The following is a 22538-nucleotide window of genomic DNA, read 5'->3' on the forward strand; positions in this document are numbered from 1 at the left end:
CATGCCATCAAGGCTATACCAGTGGGACTTGCCCTATATTAAATATTGAAGGGAAATTAAATGGGTACGTACATACGGGTTAGACATTAGTCTCATTTAATAGTTTAAGTTTTTGGGTCAGGAGTATCCAACTCGTTGTAATTAATATCATAGCTAGTTCTAATTCTTGATCCGGTGTTACTCCAGTTCGGATGTCTCACTACTGGTAGGCAAAGCCAGTGAATTTTATATAAATTTATATTAAAATTTATTTGCTTGTTAAAGTTATTTTTATCTTTTCAAAATTTTAGTATAATTATGCTCTACATATTATTTTTAATAAATAATAAAAATATGAAATTCAAATAAAGTACGCCCTTTCTTCCAAAATTTTCAGGGTTGTTTGGGAATACAGCTGTGAAATTTTATTACTTTTTTATTGCATTGATAAGAATGAAAATTTAAATTTATTTTTATCTAATTACAAAATACTATAATTTGAAAATGTTATAAAAAATAATACATTTATTTTTTAAATGATACGTATATTTTAAGACATCTCAAAATAAAAAGATGAACAAATTTTTTAAAAGAGATAGAGTATATTATAACAAAATTATTTCAATTTATATTGCAAAGTCAACTTAAACTCAACTAGAGTAAAAAAAAAAGTTAAAAAAAGTTAAAAAAAAAAAAAAAAAAAAAAAAAAAAGAAGTTTAACAAACGGAAAAAACGTCCTAACCCGTCCAAAGACTAAATTAGTAGATTTCTATAAACCCAATCCTATCTCTTTAAATTGAAACCAGATTAATGGATTGGTTCAAGAATTATTACTTGGGAGGTAATAATAAATTTAAGTTTCATACATATACATCTCTCAAAAGTAATGTTACAATATTTCATTTGTTGTTTTTTTATTTTTTACTATTAGAGTTTTAACCAAAAAAAGAAAAACCTTGTCAGCATTAAATAAGAATACAATCTCTTTTATTCTTTAGATTTTTTGTGCAACTATAATAGATAGTGTCCAATATCTTATTATTTCTATAGTAATAAGAGACCACTATCTATGAAATGCAAAAAAAAAAAACAAAAAATAATTAAAAATAATAATAATAACCACAAAATTATTGTAGATTGTGGTGGAACCGTGGAAGCAGGGTCTTTGGAACAGGTCAGTTTCAGTATTCATACATGGCTATTTTGGTCCACGCCACAACTGTGAGTTTGTGACAAAAAATAATAATAATAATTACCCAAAATTATTGTAGATATTTATGCATGCCTCTCTTTTTTTTCCTTCTTTTTTTTCTCCTCATTTATAAAATATTAGAATCACATGGGTGGCGGTGGCGGAATTCCACAGGCTCATAATTCTCAACCATCCGATCTGTTTGCCCCAAACGTGGCATCATCTCAGACACCACCGGCTTCAAGGAAGAGTCTCTCTCTCCCCTAAACCTGAAAATAACAATCGCACTGTTGTATCGTCTATGAAATCAATCTCTGCTCGATCGTGTTACTGATAGCGTCTTTGAAGGTATAAAATCACAAACACACACGAAGGGATTTTCAGGCCTGCTAGTTCATATGTCCATGATCTTCCCGAATTTAGCATTCTCATCAATTCATAGTTGGGGAATTTTTTTGTAATATTCTCAATTTCGATGATTCGAAAAATGCGTGCAGATCGATCGAGTCGTCGTTAGACATGCTAAGAATGTGCTGTTTGGAAGATCAGAAGATTTGATCTGCACGACTTTGTAAGTGACTAATTTGATATATATATATATATATATATATATATATATAATTGATTGTATATTTCTTTCCATGCGATTCAATACGAGATCTGTGTATTTTATGCAATATTTATTATCTTTACTTGTTTGATGTCTCTGTCATATAGAAATGAACGATCTGTTTTGTAAAACCTAACTGCAAGTGTTCAACTTTTCAATTAATTCGCATTGAGCATTTTTCTTTTAATTCAAGCTCATTTGGAGTAGGTATTGGCTTGATTGGAACTTAATACTTGGAATGGCTTAAAAAAAAAAATCCTTAGTTGGAATGACTGATGGTTCCGTTGAAAGCTAGAAGAACAATTTCAGTAACTTTTTTGCATGTACTTTTAGTTTGCAGGGTGCAAATTCTCATTTTGATTTGTCAGTATACATAGTGTATAAACTAGGTTAGGTTGATTACATTTGGTAATTAATATTGGGGGTGACAGAGGATCATCAACCGAAGTTCAGTTTGCTAAAAGGTGATGCAGGATAACAATAAGGTAAAGATGGCAGAGCTAGTGTTCCACAAGATAATGACGTTACAGTCTGAGATTCAGTCAAAGGCCTTGTTTTGCATATACGAAGATCCGCAAGGCATTTTAAGCTTGTGGTTAGATTAATGGACGGCTAGAGCAAAATCCACCTGATTACGAAAGGTCTCAACCTCTCATTGTACATGAACACGGGTAGCTCTTCTTGGCTAGGGTAACCCAAACCAGTGAGTATAGGGAGTCTAAACACTGACTTGCTTTTATGCTTTCTGCACAATCCTCCAACATGGACTGGGGCAATTGCTGGCGGCGCATCAACATTCAGATTGGAAATTCGGGGAGGAGGCTTCAATGGAACTGTATTAAGGGTGGAGAAAACAGATGGGGGAGCTTGCATATTACTCCTTAATGACTTCGGAAGGCTGATGCATGCAAACTCTTGGCTATCAATGAAACCTCCTGGGTAGCTGTGAATGTATTCCTCTCTGTATTTGCTAAAATCAACAGTAAAATCCTTAAAGCTCCTTTCATTCCTCATCCTGTATAAAATATATATATATAAGATGGCACACTTCTAGAACAAGTTCTTTAGTGACCCCTTAGACAATGGAAATGTGTACTGACTTTTTCTTTGATTTTCCCTCCTGTTCACATCATAAAATTTGAATTTGAAAGTGGCAATTATATTAGGGAATTGAAAATTTTGTATTCCGACTAAGATGGAGAAGTTTATTGTAGTGAATGAGAGCCAGTTTAGATTATGTTTCTGTTACCTGTCAGAATTTTTAAGTATTGTTTGATGACAATAAATGGTTTACTCCTCTCTCTATTTGTGTGTGTGTTTCTGATTGCTACCATCAAAGTTGAATGCGCAATCAACTTTCTTATTCTACGTTTTTTTTTTCTTTCTTTCTAGTGAGCTTTAACCCTAGTTTTAATATGCGTTGTCATATTGATTAAGTTTCTGGCCAGCAGCACCTACATGTAATAGGGTAAAGATGTGTTTCTTTTTCTTTTTCCTTTTTGTTATTGCAGTTGCTTTTTCTTTTTCGTTTCACAATTTGAATCTCTTATTAATCACAGAGAATCATACCTGCGTTGTTCTGACTTTGGATGCTATTGATTTCTGCAGTTTTTGATTGCTTTACATGCCATGACTATTTCTTCCTCCCCCATGAGTTCGACCGTCTCAACATCTCGAGGGACAGTTCCAGCAGCAATACTTGGCACATTTGAATCCTTAAATGGAGAGGTTTCTGGTCCTTTTAGCCAGATAGAATCAGAGTTCAATGACAGTGATGAAACTGAGTTGCTGTCTGTATCTTGGAATCAAGACTATGGATGCTTTGCTGCCGGCACATCACGTGGTTTTCGTATCTACAACTGTGATCCTTTTAAGGAAACATTTAGACGTGATCTGAAAAGTGGGGGATTCGGAATTGTTGAGATGCTGTTCCGGTGCAACATATTGGCACTTGTTGGTGGTAAAGCTAATTCCCAGTACCCTCCCAATAAAGTTGTACTCTGGGATGATCACCAATGCAGGTGCTTTGGTGAACTTTCGTTCAGATCTGAAGTTCGTGCGGTAAAATTAAGACAGGATCGACTTGTCATTGTTCTTGAGCACAAGATATATGTTTACGATTTTACGGATCTGAAGCTTCTTCATCAGATAGAGACTACTGCAAACCCCAGGGGACTTTGTTGCCTTTCGCACCATGTGAATACATCTGTCTTGGCTTGCCCAGGTCTTCATCGAGGACAGGTTCGGATTGATCACTTTGGGCTGAATATGACCAAGAGAATAAATGCCCATGATTCTCAAATAGCATGCTTAACCTTGACAATGGATGGGCTTCTTCTTGCAACTGCTAGTACAAAGGGCACTTTAGTAAGAATATTTAACACAATGGATGGGACTCGGTTACAGGAGGTATGATACTGGATTTTTTGCTTCTTGGAATTAGTCTTTTTTATGTTTATTTTTGCATATTTTCAGGCTAGTAACTGGATTGTACATCTCAAAATAAAAGGAACTAGTGAAGTCATACTTTTCCTTACAGTGTCAAGATGTTCCATCATTCTTGTAGAAGAGTGCATTTTGATCCTTAAATGAAAACATTTTGAATACCCTCTTTTGCTTATATAAATTTATTATAACTCTATTGTAGAGAATAATGAATTCTTTTAGCCAAGCTCTTTTGCAAAGAACAATCTTTAAGTGTTATCTTAATATGCTAGCTTGAAATTAAACTAGAAGTCGGGATTCAATTGATGCGAATGCATTAATTCTCTCCCAAAATTATTATTTATCAAAAAATAAAAAAAAATAAAATTAAATCTCTCCCAAAATTATGGGCATTACACCGTGCGACAGGAATATTAGGAAATTGTGCCATCTAAAATAATGTTGCATCATCTTTCTATTTAATGAATCAGATAAGAACTCTTGCAATTGCACCTACTTCATCACATTCTAAATTCATTACACAATTTTCTGAGATTGCCCTGGTCTCATTACGCTGGTTCGCATCCATGCATTACACAATTTTCTGTAAATTCTACATTCGTCAATTTTCTGATTAAAATTTGATTTACTTGCACAAGGTTTGGTTATCCATCAGGTTATAATTATGCACTTGTTTGGTGATCTGTCTTGTTGGTAGATGAATTAAGAACTTGATTCTCAATATTATTGCTTCGGAGTAGGTACGCAGAGGAGTGGACAAAGCAGATATTTATAGTATCGCTCTCTCTCCAAATGTCCAGTGGTTGGCTGTGTCAAGTGACAAAGGTACTGTTCATATATTCAGTCTTAGAGTTAGGGTTGTAGGGGAGGACTCGTCAACTCGATCCAGTGCTGCTCAAAGTGCGGCTCTGTTTTACCAGAATTCTTCATCCTCACTTGATGCCCTTATTTCTCCAAGTACTGGTGCCAACCCAGGCTCATCGTTGTCTTTTATGAAAGGTAAGAGATGTCTGCCAATAAATAATTTGAGAGGTGAAGCTTGGAATGAATGTAAAAAGAATGGGTAGGCTTTGCATAAGGGTTTATGACATGCCAATACCAATGAGAATTAACTACTAAAACTTATTTATGAAGCTCCAGGTAGATCCTAAGTAGAATTTCATAGTATCAAACTTAGTAATCACCATGAATTTGATAAAGGTACTTGAATTTGAGAGATCTAATCTTTTAAAACCTAGTGAGGTTTCTTATTTTCCAGATTTGTAAGCATTTCCTGCCCATTGAATTCTTGCTAGTTGAGCTGCTGTTTTAGTTAGTATTATATTCGCTGGACTGCATGGTGGTCAGTGTTTGGAAGTATGTGAATGTTCATTTTCCTGAACTCTACCGAAGCTTTTCATATTATTACTAGGGGTATTTCCAAAATAATTCAGGTTCAAAAGGTTCCGGTATTGTTTGCTTTCTTCAATTCTCATATTTCTTGATCTCTCAGGTGTATTACCAAAATATTTTAGTTCAGAATGGTCATTTGCCCAGTTCCACGTACCAGAATGCACCCACTTCATTGCGGCATTTGGATCTATGAACACTGTCATTATTGTTGGCATGGATGGAAGGTAAGAAATTGTCTTCTTTCTTTCTTTCTCTGTGTCTCTACGTTTAAAGAAATCCTGCTGTAAATATGTTGCTAGACTATAAGCCAACCCAACAAAGTCTCGTATTGTGCCTTTCTTCTAGATTAGTAAATTGCATGTATAATCTAATTACATACTACGCATCTTAACACAGACACCCCCTCCCCTCTCAAAGAAGAAGCATATATATATATAGATATTAATTCCATTAATTTTGTTCCGTTTCATTTGTTTTTATAGAAAACATTTAACATGTCATTTCTATTTTTCTTTTTATTAAATTGATAGATTTCCAAGGTCATCACAATAGGTCTACCTCTATACGTGTTTTATCTCATTTTTCACTTCAAGTATAGATTCGCGGTGACACTTATCGAAGTAAAAAAATAAAAAATTCCTGGTGACTTATAGATCATTGTGAGAGTGGCTTTGACCGAGCATTCCATGCGCATGATGCTACACATCGTCCCAGAGTAAGCAAGTTGTATGCACAGGGGCAGACCTTAATGTCTAGACCAATTTTTTTGGGAAACCTTAATACATATGCGCATATGAAAAATTAATATTAAAAATATAGAAACAAGAAAACTTGACATTTGAATGCCCTAAAACCATGAAGAAAATCAGTAGAAACTTGTTGAAACAATTATTTTTTTTTTTTTTTGATAAGTAGAAACTTGTTGAAACCTTATTTTGGAACTTCTTCATTTTGCTACTCGACTGAGATAAATTCTATCTAAATCACCCTTCTCTTTAACAAACATAATTTTGATGTTTAATTAATTAGAATTTTGCTCATAATCTATCTTATATTTCGTTGGTTAAATTTGATTGATTTACTAGTGATTAGACAAACTAAATTCAAGGCTATGATAACTGATTTTGATTATACTTGCAGTCTTGCAGCCAATTTTTCCATTTTTACGTTAGCTAATACCACAATTTAAAACTATAATTATTTTATCCTCTTCTTCTTGGTTTTCTAATTATTTTTACATATGAAAATTATTTGCTCTCCAATTCGGAGATTCCGAACAAGAGTCCACAGTACACACCCCTTGTGTCTTGTTTTAAACTTTGTCATGTGAAGTTTTGAGAGAGTGCAAACCCTTAGGTTACTTTGTGTGGATATTGTGGTTTTTGCACCGAGTGTATCTTTACCTTTTTTTTCTTATATTTTTCATTTTTTTATTTGAAAAGCGGACTTTAATACTTTTAGCAAAATGGCAAATAGTAATACAAAAAATGGCGTTCACTATCTCTTTTAGTCAGATTGGGAATGTTTACCCACCCTCATGCATTTTTTTTTCTTTTTTTTTTTTTTACTTGTCCCGTGTATCAGTTTCTACAGGTGCAGTTTCGATCCTGTAAACGGAGGGCAGATGTTGCAGCAGGAATATGTTCGCTTTCTCAAAACTGACAATAGGCCTAGATAGTGAAATCTCCATAATTGCACGAGCAATAGTTGTATTCCTACTATCTATATAAATATAGAACCTGGATGTAAATACATGTATTTGTTTCATAAAATATACGATCGTGTTTTGTATATATATGTTTTGGAAACACGCTGAGAGCCTAGCAACTTGTAAATTGTCATAAATTGCTTGCAAAGGCAAATATTGCTCTCATTAGACATCTGTAAAACTATATAACAGGAACATCTGTTCATACTTGTTATAAGATCGTGGTGCTTGTGTACTCATCTTTTCTAACTGAGTGTGCCATGCCTTTTTCAGCATTTGCAATTGCATAATTATGTAACCAACTTGTGTAATTGGGATTCTGGATTTGTTGTCTGAGTACAAATATAAACATGGTTTTGGTCATGAGTTTGATTTATTATTATTATTATTTTGTGGTTGTATAGCATGAGTTTGATAGTCGGGTTTAGAAGGTGTAAAATGTTGTTGAGTTCCGATGGAGTCCATGTTGCGTTTATTATGATTATAAGCAATAGATTTGTGAAACAGAGAAATGAATTTAAACTTATGTTGTCAGGCGTAGAAAGTAAACTTAGGTTAAAAGGCCAATAAACAATCCAACTCCATCTTATCTAATATTCATATGTATAAATCAGTTCGACAAGAAATAAATTTAGTAATCAGAGCTAAAAATAGTTACAGTTCAAGAAGTATCATGGCTGTATTATTATACAGCAATCACTCTGGAGATAGTATTGGTCATTTTGATTATTATTTTCATTTTTACTTTTTTGTCTCATTAAAATTTAACCGAGTATTTTTGTGTCTGACACTGCATTGTAAGTCAACAATTTGGTATGTTATGTGGGACAACGAGAATCACTCAAATTGTTCAAATAAAATGTAGAGAGAGAAAGCACCAACGTAGTGAGATGATAGCCACTGACTCTTCATTTTTCAATTTATTTATTTATTTTAATTAACACAGCTCTTCAATTGAGGGTTGAAATTATTTGCACCAAAATTTGGTTTGGCCTTTTGGCCTTTCAAGTAACTTTAAAAATCATTTATCTTATTTAAATTATTAATGTCAATAAATAATCTCCAGTATTAGTTCAAGTAGTTTTGAATTAAATCTCCAATAAAATAATAGTGAGTAGTTTGCCAGCTTAAGTTCCAAGAAAAAAATAATTATAATAAATATAAATTATAAAAAATCTCTCAACATTGAACAATGTAATTTATTTTTTATTTTTTAAAATTTTAACTAAACGCATATTTACTACATAAATTATGCATTCACGAATTTGAACATTCAACCTTTGCAGTTGAGACGAAGAGTTTATACCATTTGAACTAATATCCATGAATAATGATGTCATTTTGCAGGACTTAACTTATTTTTGATTGAATTTTTGAAAATAATTTTTCTTTTAATATGACAAAAAAATGGAAAAACAGTTCAAAATTTAGGTAATTAATTTTCTAATCCAGAAATGATTTACTAGTATCCATTTTATACCAATTACTGTTATTCAACTGGGTATTGTTTTGTGGAGTAAATAGCAAATTGGGGCGCAAGAAAATCCTTTTTATTCCCGCCGAATAACTTCATTTCAGTGAAATCCTCTCACTCCAAATCGAATCACCCAATTTTCTGAGGAGAAGGAAGCTAAGAGAAGGCCTGAACATATGAGTATTGGGTTGATTCATCAGTTTGTGTTCTTTGACCGCAATGATTTATCAAAATCTCTAAGCAAAAGAAAGCCTTTTGGGTTGCAAAAGACTAACATGTTACGCTTTGATTTCATCCCTAAAGCTTCCGCTGCTTCTGTCAGTGGTTCCGGCGCCGAATACTCTGGTAAATTACACACACATACACATGTACTATGTGAGCATGTTAATCTTGCATTTTCCTCGCATTCATGACTGACTAAGCAATAATATACTTGTATGGTGGGTTAAATACTCTGGTCAATTACATGTAAATCTTTATGCATATATTATACTATTTAAGCATGCTAATTTTGCCTTTCTTGGTTTTCATCGATTGTCTAGGCATTAGAGTTAAGAAAGTTCTTGGTGAGATTTTAATTAACCAAAAGGAGTTGAACCCAGATGCTAGATAACATGAATTCTAGGTTTTCCATCGATTTTAGAGATTTAAGTAGCAAATCATTTGATATACACACGTATAGAGAGAGATGGGTTTGCATTTTGTCATTCATTTTTGTACAAACATCAATTCTAGGTCTTCCCTTGATTTCAGTGAGTTAACCAGCAAATCATTTGATATATATATATATACACACTTACACATTGACACACACATATAGAGAGAGATGGGTTTGCATTTTTTCATTCATTTTTGTACAATCATGAATCCTAGGTCTTCCATTGATTTTAGTGAGCTAAGTAGTGAATCATCTGACACACACACATATATTGAGAGAGATTGGTTTGCAGTTTGTCATTCATTTTTGTACAAAATTTAGAGTGTGGGTTTTTTTATGGCATGCTTTCTTCAAATCTCCAGAGCAATTGCTAGGAGCTAAACCGAAGAAAAAGAGGCAGAGAATAGCTGGCATAGATCAGGATGAGTTAGTGGATCCGGCAGTTTTAGCTGATCCAGACAGTTGTTTTTGTGAGTTCAAAGGGGTACAGATACACCACAAGATATGCGACCCAGAATCTCCCTCACAGGGCATGTTTCATGACCCGACTAGTTCTCAAACTCCTTACCAAATCAGGAAAGAAAGTCTTCCTATGATCTTGTTACATGGTTTTGGAGCCTCGGTTTTCTCATGGGATCGAGTTATGAAGCCTTTGGCACATTTCACTGGTTCAAAAGTCCTTGCCTTCGATAGACCTGCATTTGGGTTGACATCAAGGGTGAATTCTTCTGCGTATTCATCTCCTGCGAGTGATGATAGAAAACCTTTAAACCCATACTCTACCATGTTTTCTGTGCTAGCTACATTGCACTTCATCAACTTCTTAACAGCTAAGAAGGCAATTCTTGTTGGGTATGTACATTTGTCAATTTTTATTGTTCCGTAGCTCATTTTCTCTTTCATCTTTAGGGGGAGTATTATTTCATAACAATAATGGGAATTGATAAATGTGCATTTTATAGTGCACATGCAAGATCGAGTGAACAAGCATGAATTGGAAACTATTATGGGGGGCTTTTTGGTCACTTATAGCTTGATGGCTATAGAAATTTAACGTGACATCCATTGTCATTGTACAAGTTGCCATCTAGTTTCATAGCCTATGGAAGTCGCTATTAGGACCTCTTAGTATGGATGCAATGTGCATTTGCCTTTCTATGCAAACTATGGCGGTGATCATCCTTGAAGTTTGACTTCATCTGCGTGTCTGTCTTCAATATCAAATAGGCTATTTGCTTACTGTTGAAAATGGTAGAATATTGATAAATATTTTTTGTTATACTGTTGTCAGTGAAGAAAATGGAATCATTTAAGCTTACACCAGCAAATACAGTTAGCCTTTCTGTTGTAAAACTTTTTAATTTTTCTGATATTCTAATTAAAATTATATCTTAGTTGGTGAACTGTTTTAGTGGGGTTTTCCTCCTGGATTTTTTTCTCTGTTTTGAAAGCAGATTCTCTCTAAACATGTTGAAACTTGAAAGCAATATTATTAAGATGTCAGGCATTCAGCTGGTTCGATTGTAGCAGTTCAAACATATTTTGAAGCACCTGAGCGTGTTGCTGCCCTGGTCCTCGTTGCACCAGCAATTATAGCGCCACGCACTGCACATAAGGTTGCCAGAGGAAGTCAATTTAGAACAGATAATGAGATCCAAGAAGAAGGCTCGAATTCGAAAATTCATGGGAATCCATTTATCAGGCTTGGCAACTTTTTATCAGAGTTCTCTAAACTCATTGCACAGGCAATAATGCGTTTGGTGAAAGGGATGGTAGATATGGTCAACTCTCTCTATAAGAAAGCTTTATCCGCTCTTCTGCGCTCTGCCGTTGCTGTGATGTTGGTAATAAATTTCTCTCTGGATGACTCCAAAATACACTAGGCTTGAGCTATTATGCTAGAATGACTACTAAATCAGTTTTGTAGGCCCCATCCGAGAAATCAATAGACTGATAGAATCTCATATAATTTTGTCCTTACATTTTAAGTTTTGGCATCACGCTTAGCAAATTGCCTTGTCTAAAGAGAAACACAGCATTCTGTGTGGAGGGAATTTGACATCTAACAGTAGGGTGAAAGGCATTTAATCTCAATGTAGCTATATCCCAGCTACTTGGGTTTGGTTGAGGGACAGTTTTTTTTTTTCTTTCAATCATTTCAGGACTCATGTTCACAAGGGCGAGTTGAAACCGTAGTGTGATTTATGACAAAGTATTAGATTGAGAAAGATTTTTCTGCTTGCTGATGTCGGATATCTCTTGTTTGCCAAACATACAAAATTTAATTCTTTATTTTAATGGTCACCTATCATAATTCTGATCTGACATGGACATACTTACATGGTTCTCAGATAAGGATGGTAATAGATAAATTTGGTATAGCTGCCATTCGAAATTCATGGTATGATGCAAATCAAATCACTGATAATGTCTTAAATGGCTATACAAAGGTAATTTGCCTTTAGACTTTGTCTTTCTAATTCCTTCTTTGATTCTATATACTACAATGCAGTACTGGTTAATAAAATAACTTGGATGGTTTTTATTCTATTTCTTACCAACAATGTTCACATTTATTGGTATCATTGCAGCCATTGAGGACCAAGGATTGGGACAGGGCACTTGTGGAATACACAGCAGCAATGCTTACAGATTCTGCTTCTGAATCAAAGCCACCACTAGTAAAAAGACTCGGTGATATCTCATGTCCAGGTAATAATGTTAACTCTCTGTTTGTGTCACTTGATATTTGTCTAAAATGGGGAAAAAGACATAATACTCAATTTGAAATTTCAATAGACTAAAAAGTGAGATAAGTCCACGTTAGAATGGATGAGATAATGAGAAGTTCTATTCAGAGTTCCGGTGATTGACCTAACTTTTCACGTCATGTCATGTCGTGTGCTAAATGGGGATAAGGACTGGCCTCACCCATCAATTGGTCTATTTTGCAGTTCAGCCTCAAAGTTCCCTAGGAAAGGGTAGTTTAAGTCTCTTATCTATCTTTTGCTGACTGGTCATAAGAAAAAAATGCTTTTAGATCAGGAAATTTTTCATTTGCCTACATATGATGTTCGGGCTACAGAGTCATCGCGCTAATAGTTCAGTTATCCAGTTGTAGGTGGTGTGCCTGGAAAACAAAGTATGATCATCTTGTTTGAGTCTTATCATATGTAGCTTGGAACTACCGTATTCAGAATTTCACTAATCTTCAGGTTGTCCATATGTTCTGCCATTGAACAAGACACCAATTTGCTATCTTTCATATACAATTCAACCAATAGGTTAGACCATCAAGTTGAATGAGTGAAAATGTGGTTCTAATTTTATTGTTTTCTTTAATGAAAACCCAGTTCTGATTGTCACGGGTGATAGTGACCGGCTTGTCCCCTCTTGGAATTCGGAGAGACTTTCACGAGCCATACCTGGAGCTTCCCTCGAAATAATTAAGAACTGTGGCCACCTGCCCCAAGAAGAAAGGGTGGAAGAGTTTGTGTCAATTGTTGAGAAGTTTCTAGAAAGAGTTTTTGGTGGCTTGGAGGAGCAATGTCTGCGAGCAGCAACTTGAGATCTGTATCAATCTTGATATACAACTTGCTGATGTTAATTTGCAGATTGCTGGGTACAACCTGATGCAAAGACAAGGGGCTTTACAGCAAAATATTCTCAAACAACAGAAGAATTTATTGTAAAAAGAAACAATAGTTTAGAAATTGCAATATCACACCGATCATATATATATATATATATATTAAGCATTCAATATTTTACAATATCTGCCCTTGTAGTTTATTATCTGAAACAGGTTGCAATAAAACACATTAAAGCCCAGCAATCACAAGTTTGCTTTGGCGCAAAAAAAAAAAAAAAGAGTAACTCTCACTTATTGTAACTGTTTCTCTCTTTTTAACACATAGCACAGACGCACACCTTTGCACACAGATATCTCTTTTGTGGTCTTCTGTATAAAATCTATGATTTGGAAAATGATTGTTTTTGAAAAATTTCATTAGGATTTACGCAAAATAATAATAATAATAAAAATAAAAAAAAACTTAAATTAGGAATTATTTTAGTTCTTGATTTTGCCTTCTTGAAAAATGAAATGATATGTTACTTTTGAAATTTAATCATATTTATTACGAGATATGTAAATGGGTACCATTTTCTGAAAATGGTTTCTTCTAATTTCTTAGATTTTAACCAGTTGAATCTAGGTTGTGATTGATTGAAGGAGTTTAGAAAATCCTTTAGATTTTGGTTGAGTTTGGGTGATCATTGCTTTCGCGCCCCGGATTTTTCCCATCCACCCACTCGAGCTTTACCCCCCTTCCCCTTTATTATAAGATTATTGAAAAGCTTTTACTTCTTACATGTATTTTACTCTTTCTAATCCACTTATTTAAGTTAGTATTAAATTAATAAAAATGTATAGAAATATAAAATAATTTAATTAGAGTGACAATTTAGATTAACAGAATAACTTAATACAAATCTATTAAATACTTTTTATTTTTTATTTTTTATTTTGTCATGCTAACAGAGAATGGTTTAAAGAGGTTAACTAAATACAGTATCATTTAGTTTTTCTTACACAAACTACTTCGTTTTTCTTACACAAACTACTCATTCGCACAACCTATTTGCTTTGGAATAAAACTCAATTGCAGTTGCAGTTGTTACTGTGTGAATGTGTGACCAAATTAGGTTATGTAACTCACAGTCAATTGATTTCCTGTCAGGACGCACTGATCAAGTTCGCCCTCATTAACTCTCAACTCACATTTTATGATCTGATAGCTACAAATAAAGTCCTACCTTCTATTTATAGGTATCTCCTCCTTGACCTGAGGATTAAAAAGTAATTTAATGTACGGTAAAAATGGATTTTTTAGAATCATCTCTCTCCCATCATCTCTATACTTCTACAATATTCTATATATATTTACATATGTCTACATACTTGTACACATGTTTAGGAACCTCCATACAACTCCGAAAGACTCTTCTCGTCATGCACCACCCTACTCAATGGGCATATCCCTTACGTGTCGTAACATCTAAAGACTGAATTGTGACATTATTCTCTCTATCCATGCAAAAACCATCCTTTATCCCCCAACAATCATATTCACGTCAACAACCAATTAAGAACTTAATTTTTCATGTGCGTGAATGTGTGTGTATGTATGTATGTATATATATATGATGAGGATAAAAATAATAGGCAACTCAAAGTCAAAATAAGATAAGGGTAAGTGATTTATCCTCCCCAAAATCTCTATGGAATTATAAAAAATCTTTGGTTACCATGTGTAACGACAGTTACCATTTCTGTAAGAAGGAAACGATATCATCTTGGATCGGGGAGAATCTCGCTTCAATAACTACTACCATCAATGCTTCTATAAAAGAAATGATCAGTTAACCTAAAAAGGTACGCCATAAATTTTATATGTAATCCTTATCGGATATTAGATCGTCAAGTACTAACTTGACCGTCGAAGTGCACCCGGCTGGCACCACGCCGGTCATCACTTCTTTTGTTTTGTAGAAATTGCCACCGACTCCGGAACGTGTAGATTTTTGGCATTAACAGTTGGCGCCGTCTGTGGGAAACGTGTGTTAGTCCCGTAAAGAAATTATGATCTAAAAATTCCTTATATTTCCCCCAAAGAAGTTATAATAAAAAAATTCCTAATATTTTTAGTGATATTTGTGTTTATTGGCTAACTCTGACGTTCTGTTCATTATTGGTCTAAAAAAATAAATCCATTCTCAAAAGGCTCAAGTACAGTGCCGACAGGTTTCTATCACCATCGCAATCTAAAACCAACTATCTGGAGGCGGAGGAAGCTCTATCTCAAAGGCTTGAAGCATTGAATCAGTCACCACTGTTTCAGACAACGCATTGGGCTATCCTCTTAACATGGGCAGCAGGCTTTCACGTCAGGCCAACTAGTCCGTACCTCGAAAGAATTCATTCTATTTATCACACAAAAAGAAGTCAGTGAGCCCACTCTTGTTCACAAGACAACAGCACAAGCATATTAATATAAGTGAATAATAGAGGATGGCGCTTATATGATCCATTGCTTTTCATCTTCTTGTTGACAACTGGGACCCGCCCTTGATTTCTTCTTAGTAGCTCCTACTTGACACATTATTATGGTTGCATGATACTTACTCAATTCCTAGAGAAGCAGTGGACGAAATCTCTTTCCAATTGATGGTATCGGTAGTCGCAGACAAGCAATCCAATCAAAGAGAGTACCCCATCTCTCCCAGTCGACATCAATAGTAGCAGTTTTTCCATTTGATGTTTTCCTTTTCAGACACAACGTGGTGATGGGTCTCTAATCAGATAAGTTTTCCAACTTAATTTTTACAATTAAATCTTTATTAAAAATTATATATATATATATATATATATATATATATATATATATCAATATTATATATGTATATATATTTTCACACATGATGCAATCATGATACATAAATCTTTATGATTCTGTTTGGTATAATCTATCAAGACCAAACACATAGAGTAAGATTAGATTTTTTGGTCTGCACTATCATTCAAAAAAAAAAAAATCATAGATTTAACGTTGGTATCCAAAAAATCATAGATTAGAATTTTATTAATTTCTTAATTAATCCATCACAAAAAAATAAAAAATAAAAAAAAAAATTGTGAGTACTGTTTACATGAATAGTACCCGCGGGTACTGTTCACGAAAAAAAAAAAAAAGTGTCCAGGACAATGTTGAATGGTCATAATCATTTTATATCTAAATTTTCTTAAATGCAAATTCTTTGTTTGGTGTCATATAAGTGGGTACAAACCACATCATAATGACTTTGTTATTGTGACTTTATTTTAAATTCTCTAACTTATACTTTGTTTGAGTGAATAGTCATAAAATAAAAAAAAGAGAGCATGATTACACTCTCTTATTTTAGAGAACAATCGCTAGCTCCATGGATGATTTTGGTCCTATAATGCTCAATGATAAGTTTTTGCCTTTGCCTTAGTTGTATCAATTCTGATATATATATATATATATATATATATATATATATATATATATATATATATATATTATCCATTCAAACTGTACATCTGTTCCTCTATTTTTGCTTTGCTAACTTTGCAAATAGAAAGAGAACATTAGTATTCCTCGTGCATGAGAGGTAAGCTTGAGAATGGGGGCAGAAAATTAACCTCTCTTATTAAAGATACGAGCTCACGAAGCTCTGGAAAATCAGTCTTCCTTATCAAATAGATGAGCTCACGCAACTACAGATAATTAGTCTCTCTTATTAAAAAGATGAGGTGACGAAAATCACGAGGATGAACCTTCCATATTAAAAGGATAAGTTCATGAAGCTTGGAGAACCTACTCCCTTTTTAAAGGGCGAGTTGAACGTATTACAAGGGATTGATATAAAAGTGCCACGTACTATAAGGGCCTGAGCTGAATGAAGCTCGTAATTGTTGTCCTCTATATTAAAAGGGGTCAAAATCAACTTGTAAGATATACTTTCCTTTTTAAAGGGCGAGCTGAGTGAAGCTCGTAAAATATACTTCCCTTTTTAAAGGGTGAGTTAAGTGAAGCTCGTAAAATATATTTTCCTTTTTAAGGGGCGAGTTGAGTAAAGCTCATAAATATACTTCCCTTTTTAAAAGGTAAGCTCATTCAACTTAAGAAAGTCTACTCCCTCAGCTCATGAAGTTCGGGCAAATCTGCTTCCTTATTAAAGGAGTAAAAGAGGTCAACCAAAAAGAGGTCGCCCAACAAGGGTTAACCTAAAAAGAGAATGATTTCTTCCAAAGAGATGTCAGTCAAAAAACACTTTCACATTCTCGATGCTTGACAAACAAGCACAAGAATGGGGGGCAACTAATGAGGCAACTCAAAGTCAAAATAAGATAAAGGTAAGGGATTTATCCTCCTCAAAATCTCTATGGAATTATAAAAAATCTTTGGTTACCATTCCTGTAAGAAGGAAACGATATCATCTTGGATCAGGGAGAATCTCGCTTCAACAACTACTACCATCAATGCTTCTATAAAAGAAATGATCAGTCAACCTAAAAAGGTACGCCATAAATTTTATATGTAATCCTTATCGGATATTAGATCGTCAAGTACTAACTTGACCGTCGGAGTGCACCCGGCCGGCACCACGCCGGTCATCACTTCTCTTGTTTTGCAGGAATCGCCACCGACTCTGGAACGTGTAGATTTTTGGCACCAACAATATATATGCCCGCCCACACAATACTCGTGCATATGTATATGCACACTGGCGGCCGGCCATTACACACACCAATATTTCACGCATGCCTACTCTTTGATCTTACTCATGACTTCACATTGCAAGCATGCGGATACCGGTAGTGCACATAGATACCATTACCATCTATATCTTTGGGTTGTATATTTCTTACATTATTAATCTCTCTCTCTTGATCTTGAATTTATCCATTGTCTTCTCTCTTATTAATGCATATATATGCATGCATACTTGTTTCGGGGATCGATATTATTTTTGTTCCGAGTTTCTTTCTACAGCAATTCTCATGTTTCATATACATGCATGTTGTGTTATATATATATATATATATATATATATATATATATATATATATATATATATATATATATAAGAACTAAAAAATAAAAAAAAAATTGCATTTTTAGGACAAATTAAAAGTTGCAGCAGAGTAGGTCACCAAAAAATTTAGATTACTAATTTACCCTTTAGTAAAACAATTTGCTTTAGTTACTACAGTTTATGATGGGTCAAAAGCAATTTTAACACCCAATAATTGTTACACATCACTTTAGTACCGAACACGACCTTACGCCATTCAAAAAGAGCTCTCTCCCTACGTTGTCACTTTACGATCTTGTTATGTGGCAGCCAACGACTTCACCGACCAATCGCAATCTCCGGTTGATGACTTCGCCACAATTGCAACCTCCGGTAGATGACTTTGCCGCAATTGCAACATTCGGTAGATGACTTCGTTGCAACCTCACCGACCAGCCCACGATCATCATTGACAAAACTCCTGACGTGACCTTATTTATTATAGATTCGATTGAAGAGGCATGAGAAGGCGGGAATAAAGACATTATCTGCCCCTATGGACTTTTTGGTACCTATAGTAGGTGAAGCAGGTGGAGAGTCTGATTATTCAGCTGGAGGGATTTCTTCGTTGTCCAGACTACTGTTTTTGTATGAATTTTTGGAGTCCAAGAATGCCATAATTGAGCTGCCCACGGTCATTGGGTTTGAAGATTTGGGCCAAAAAAGCGTTGTTTGGACAATTAGCTTTAGAATTTCTAATTATAATTTAATGATGCTAAAAAAATTTAAATGTGCAATTTTATGGCACTAGTTATAAGGCCTTCTGTGACCTCTAGATGTAAGATTTAGGTTGGTCTTCACCCTACCAAATTAGCATACGATAAAACTAATAATTACAATTTGGAATTATTTAAGTAAATTTTTGTTAGACTTTAATATATATTTTTTCGTCATAAATATTTTACCACAACCAAATACTAAAAAATAAAAATAAAAATATTTTTACATTAAAGGGACAACAAAGTTTATTAGAAGAAATGCATGATGACTGTCATCCATGGCAGAAAGTATTATTTTCTCTCATTTGTGCAATATATTATTTTCTAGAGAGTCATTGGAGCTGCTAATTAGTCAGGGCCCGAACACTCCGATAATTGGAAAATAATATTATTTTATAGGCTAATTAGAGTTTGAAGCACATTTTGGTTGAGTAAGAGTTCAGTTTAAAGCACAGCCCACAGATTAAGGAATAGGCTTGACCCATTGACTTTTAATAGCCATAGCCCAATTTATGTACAAAAAACAGGCCTCACTCATCTTCAAGACTTCAACCCACTGTCCACTAACTACACCCTCTACTTGATCGGTTAATTGAACTGGGTACAGATTCAAAATGATTTAAGAAAGAAATAGCAATTTAATGGGATTTTAGTGGCTGATTTATCAAGACTTTGTGTCATTTTTCAATCTAAATGAAGTACCAATATTACTATAAGCCCAGAGACTGAGAGACTATATAGTAATTAGAAATCATATAGTAAAAATAATTCAAACTCATATGGCTATAATTCATCTTTAATAGGGTACACATGTAACCCACAAAATCATTAATTCAATTCGATTCAATTTCTCAACCAATCAGTTTTATAATTAAGAAAATGGTTATGACTTTATAATTAAGTGAATCATTCAGCTCACAAGTTATACTTTAAAATCAATTCGAACCAAATCCTACTATTATTTATTTATTTTTCCCAAGTTAATACTCATACACACACTCTTTAAGGAACTGTTTTAAACATGATACTTTATGAGACATGAAGGACAAATGACTTATTGTAACGGGTGGGCGCTTGCCCATTTACCCAAAAACTTAAGCTGTTGAGTAGTGCTACATACCCACCAATTTATACCTAATTATTTTCTCATCCGAATCCGATGTTGGACAAATGACCCTTATTACATTCTCTCCCACCCAAACTCGTAATGCCCTCGTTAAGGTTCGGACCACCCTGCCTACTCAAGCTATAAACCTAGACGTCCTCCGGGCCAGACGCTTGGTGTGAGACTAGATTAAGGACTGCGTCTGACTCTGATATCAACTGTAATGGGTGAACACTTGCTCATTTACCCAAAAGTTCAAGCTGTTGAGTAGTACTGCATACCAACCTATTTATGCCCAATCACTTTCCTATTCGGATCCGATGTGAGACAAATGACTCTTGTTACACTATCTATTTGGGCTAACTCCTTAGTCCTAGTTTGGCATGCAATAATGAAATGAATGAGAATGAAATGAAGTTAGGAATGGAATGGAATGGAATGAAACGGTCATTTTCATTCTCTTAGGATTCGTTTGGCATGCGTTATGATATTGTTTTTCCAGTATTGGTATCCAAATTTGTGCCCATATCATGTTTGGAATGACTGATATTGGTTTGAAATAGTTCATAACATATCAGATTTTTTGGCCAAATCTGTAATACCCCGTATTTTATTAAAGAGTTTAGTTTATTTGAATTAATTAATGTGTAGATTTCTTTACCATCTTATATTGAGTTCATTTAATTGTGCATGTATTATTATTAATAATTTTTATTTGTTGATTATGTTTAATTAAGCAATATTAGTTAATTAAAGTATTATATTTGTGTTATAAAGTATTATGATGATATAATGTATTCTTATGTAATAATAATAATAATAATAATATAATAATTATTATTATAATAGTTTATTAATAATAATAATAATTATTATTATAATAATTATAATAGTTTATTAATAATAATAATAATAATATAATTATAATAATTATAATAGTTTATTAATGATAATAATAATAGTTATAATAATAATAATAGTATTAAATCATAATGTCATGATGAAATTAGAGATTAGGATAGGATTTCATTAATATTTATGGGTAGACTTGAAGCCATATGGTTGTGAATGTGGTTAGTTAAATGTAAAATTAGATATTTGTAATATTTATATTATATAAATTGTATATAAATTAGTTAGCCTACCTTAGAAAGAATGAAAGGGAGTTAAAAAAAAAAGTTATACCTTTTAGTGAGCCTTTGTAACAGTGGAAAGGAAGAGAGAGAAAGAAGGAGCTTGGACCGGTGTAGAAGAAATTTACCCGACTACGCGCAACCGGCGGATTTATTTTAAATCCAAAAGGCAAGTTAGTATCTACTTTTCCCCTTTGAATTAATAAATTAATTGTTTAGTTTATTTTTATGCATAGAGACCAGGTTAGGAGGTTAATAAATTATTAATTTTAGTTTATTAAATTAATGAAATTTTAATTATATAGGACGGTATATATTTATTTAATATCCTATAAAATTTATAATGGCTGAAAATAATTAAATAAGGCTTTAGGGATTTTTCTAGAATTTTCTAGATTTTTCCGGGGCTTTTCTGCAATTTCCGGCGAGTTTTCCGGCCACCGGATGTGGGGGAGATGACCGGAGTGATCCGGTGTGATGCGGCGTACTTTAGGGTAGCGTGCGCGCGCATCCTGGGCCTTAGATGAATCTGATTGATCCGGTGCATCGCGGTCCATGTTACCGCGGTACACCCGGATCATTGACCCTTGGATTAAGTGAGATGAGATGAAGTGATCCTGTGTAGCGCACCCACAGCAAGTCAATACAGCCAACCAACCAGGAGGTGCCACATCTGCAGCAGACTTAAACGCCCGCGTGGGAGCGCGTGCGCGCGTGGCTGATGCTTGACGCGCGTGGAGGCGCGTGGGAGAGTGGGGAAGGTTGGACTGCGCGTGGGGGAGCTTAGGGCAGCGCGTGGGGGCGCGTGAGGGGCCCTTTCAGCTGCTAAAAATTACCAGAATACCCCTAGGGCCTGTTTTGTAAATTCCAAAACCTTAAACTTGGATTTTTAGGTACTGTGTTGGTATTTACTGGTTTAACGGGCCACGAAATTATTATTTTAATACCCGTTAAGTATTATTATGGCCGATTAATATTTCTAAACCTTAATTGACCCGTTTACCGTACGGATATGAATGTGATTCATTTAACAACATTACTATAGATGCTGGTATTATTTTATTAAATGGTATTCAGTAGTACTGTTAATAATGTCACAGTTATCGTCATATAAATTATGCATTAGATATTATGGGATATTTATACTGTTAATCATATATCAACCATGATTATTATGCTGTGTGCATTTCAGAGAATAAATGGACTGTTTAAATTATGTCGCATTTATATTATATGGATGTGTTGCCATATAGAACCATGCGAGCTGGCTAATAAGTTTAGACTCATTTATACCTTATGCATTCGTTGCTATAGACAGATGTGTGGCTGTCGGAGTATGTGGTTTAATATTATTGGCATGTGTTGCCTAATTAACATACTCAGTATATTTAGTATTATTATTGGCATGTATTGCCTAATTGTTATGCTCAATAACTCATTAGTACATTGAGATGCGTT

At 34.1% G+C, this 22538-nt stretch overlaps 2 protein-coding genes across 2 annotated transcripts; both read left to right on the forward strand.

The window, feature by feature from the left end:
* The first annotated feature begins 1317 nt into the window (after window positions 1-1317).
* Window positions 1318-7576, forward strand: LOC132312506 (autophagy-related protein 18c). Its single transcript, XM_059810891.1, has 6 exons — window positions 1318-1520; window positions 1670-1743; window positions 3391-4191; window positions 4968-5226; window positions 5720-5843; window positions 7204-7576. The coding sequence occupies exons 3-6, from the start codon at window positions 3412-3414 to the stop codon at window positions 7295-7297; spliced, it is 1257 nt and encodes a 418-aa protein (XP_059666874.1). The 5' UTR covers window positions 1318-1520; window positions 1670-1743; window positions 3391-3411; the 3' UTR covers window positions 7298-7576.
* Window positions 7577-8840: 1264 nt separating this feature from the next.
* Window positions 8841-13180, forward strand: LOC132312507 (uncharacterized). The gene is made up of 6 exons (XM_059810892.1): window positions 8841-9146; window positions 9822-10311; window positions 10964-11303; window positions 11811-11909; window positions 12051-12171; window positions 12813-13180. Exons 1-6 carry the CDS (start codon window positions 8978-8980, stop codon window positions 13025-13027), a joined length of 1434 nt encoding a protein of 477 aa, XP_059666875.1. The 5' UTR covers window positions 8841-8977; the 3' UTR covers window positions 13028-13180.
* The last annotated feature ends 9358 nt before the right edge of the window (window positions 13181-22538 follow it).

Source organism: Cornus florida, unplaced genomic scaffold (genome assembly GCF_030987335.1).
Source record: "Cornus florida cultivar Cherokee Brave unplaced genomic scaffold, ASM3098733v1 CherokeeBrave_3.0.0_Hap2_Chr06, whole genome shotgun sequence".
In the NCBI taxonomy this organism is placed as follows: domain Eukaryota; kingdom Viridiplantae; phylum Streptophyta; class Magnoliopsida; order Cornales; family Cornaceae; genus Cornus; species Cornus florida.

Bases quoted from the DNA above. Each gene is read 5' to 3' on its own strand.
- LOC132312506 (XM_059810891.1), top strand. From the start codon at position 3,412: ATGACTATTTCTTCCTCCCCCATGAGTTCGACCGTCTCAACATCTCGA. The intron at 5,227-5,719 runs GTAAGAGATGTC...TTGATCTCTCAG, and splicing joins ATCGTTGTCTTTTATGAAAG to GTGTATTACCAAAATATTTT. The intron at 5,844-7,203 runs GTAAGAAATTGT...CCCGTGTATCAG, and splicing joins ATTGTTGGCATGGATGGAAG to TTTCTACAGGTGCAGTTTCG.
- LOC132312507 (XM_059810892.1), top strand. From the start codon at position 8,978: ATGAGTATTGGGTTGATTCATCAGTTTGTGTTCTTTGACCGCAATGAT. The intron at 10,312-10,963 runs GTATGTACATTT...TTAAGATGTCAG, and splicing joins AAGAAGGCAATTCTTGTTGG to GCATTCAGCTGGTTCGATTG. The intron at 12,172-12,812 runs GTAATAATGTTA...ATGAAAACCCAG, and splicing joins CGGTGATATCTCATGTCCAG to TTCTGATTGTCACGGGTGAT.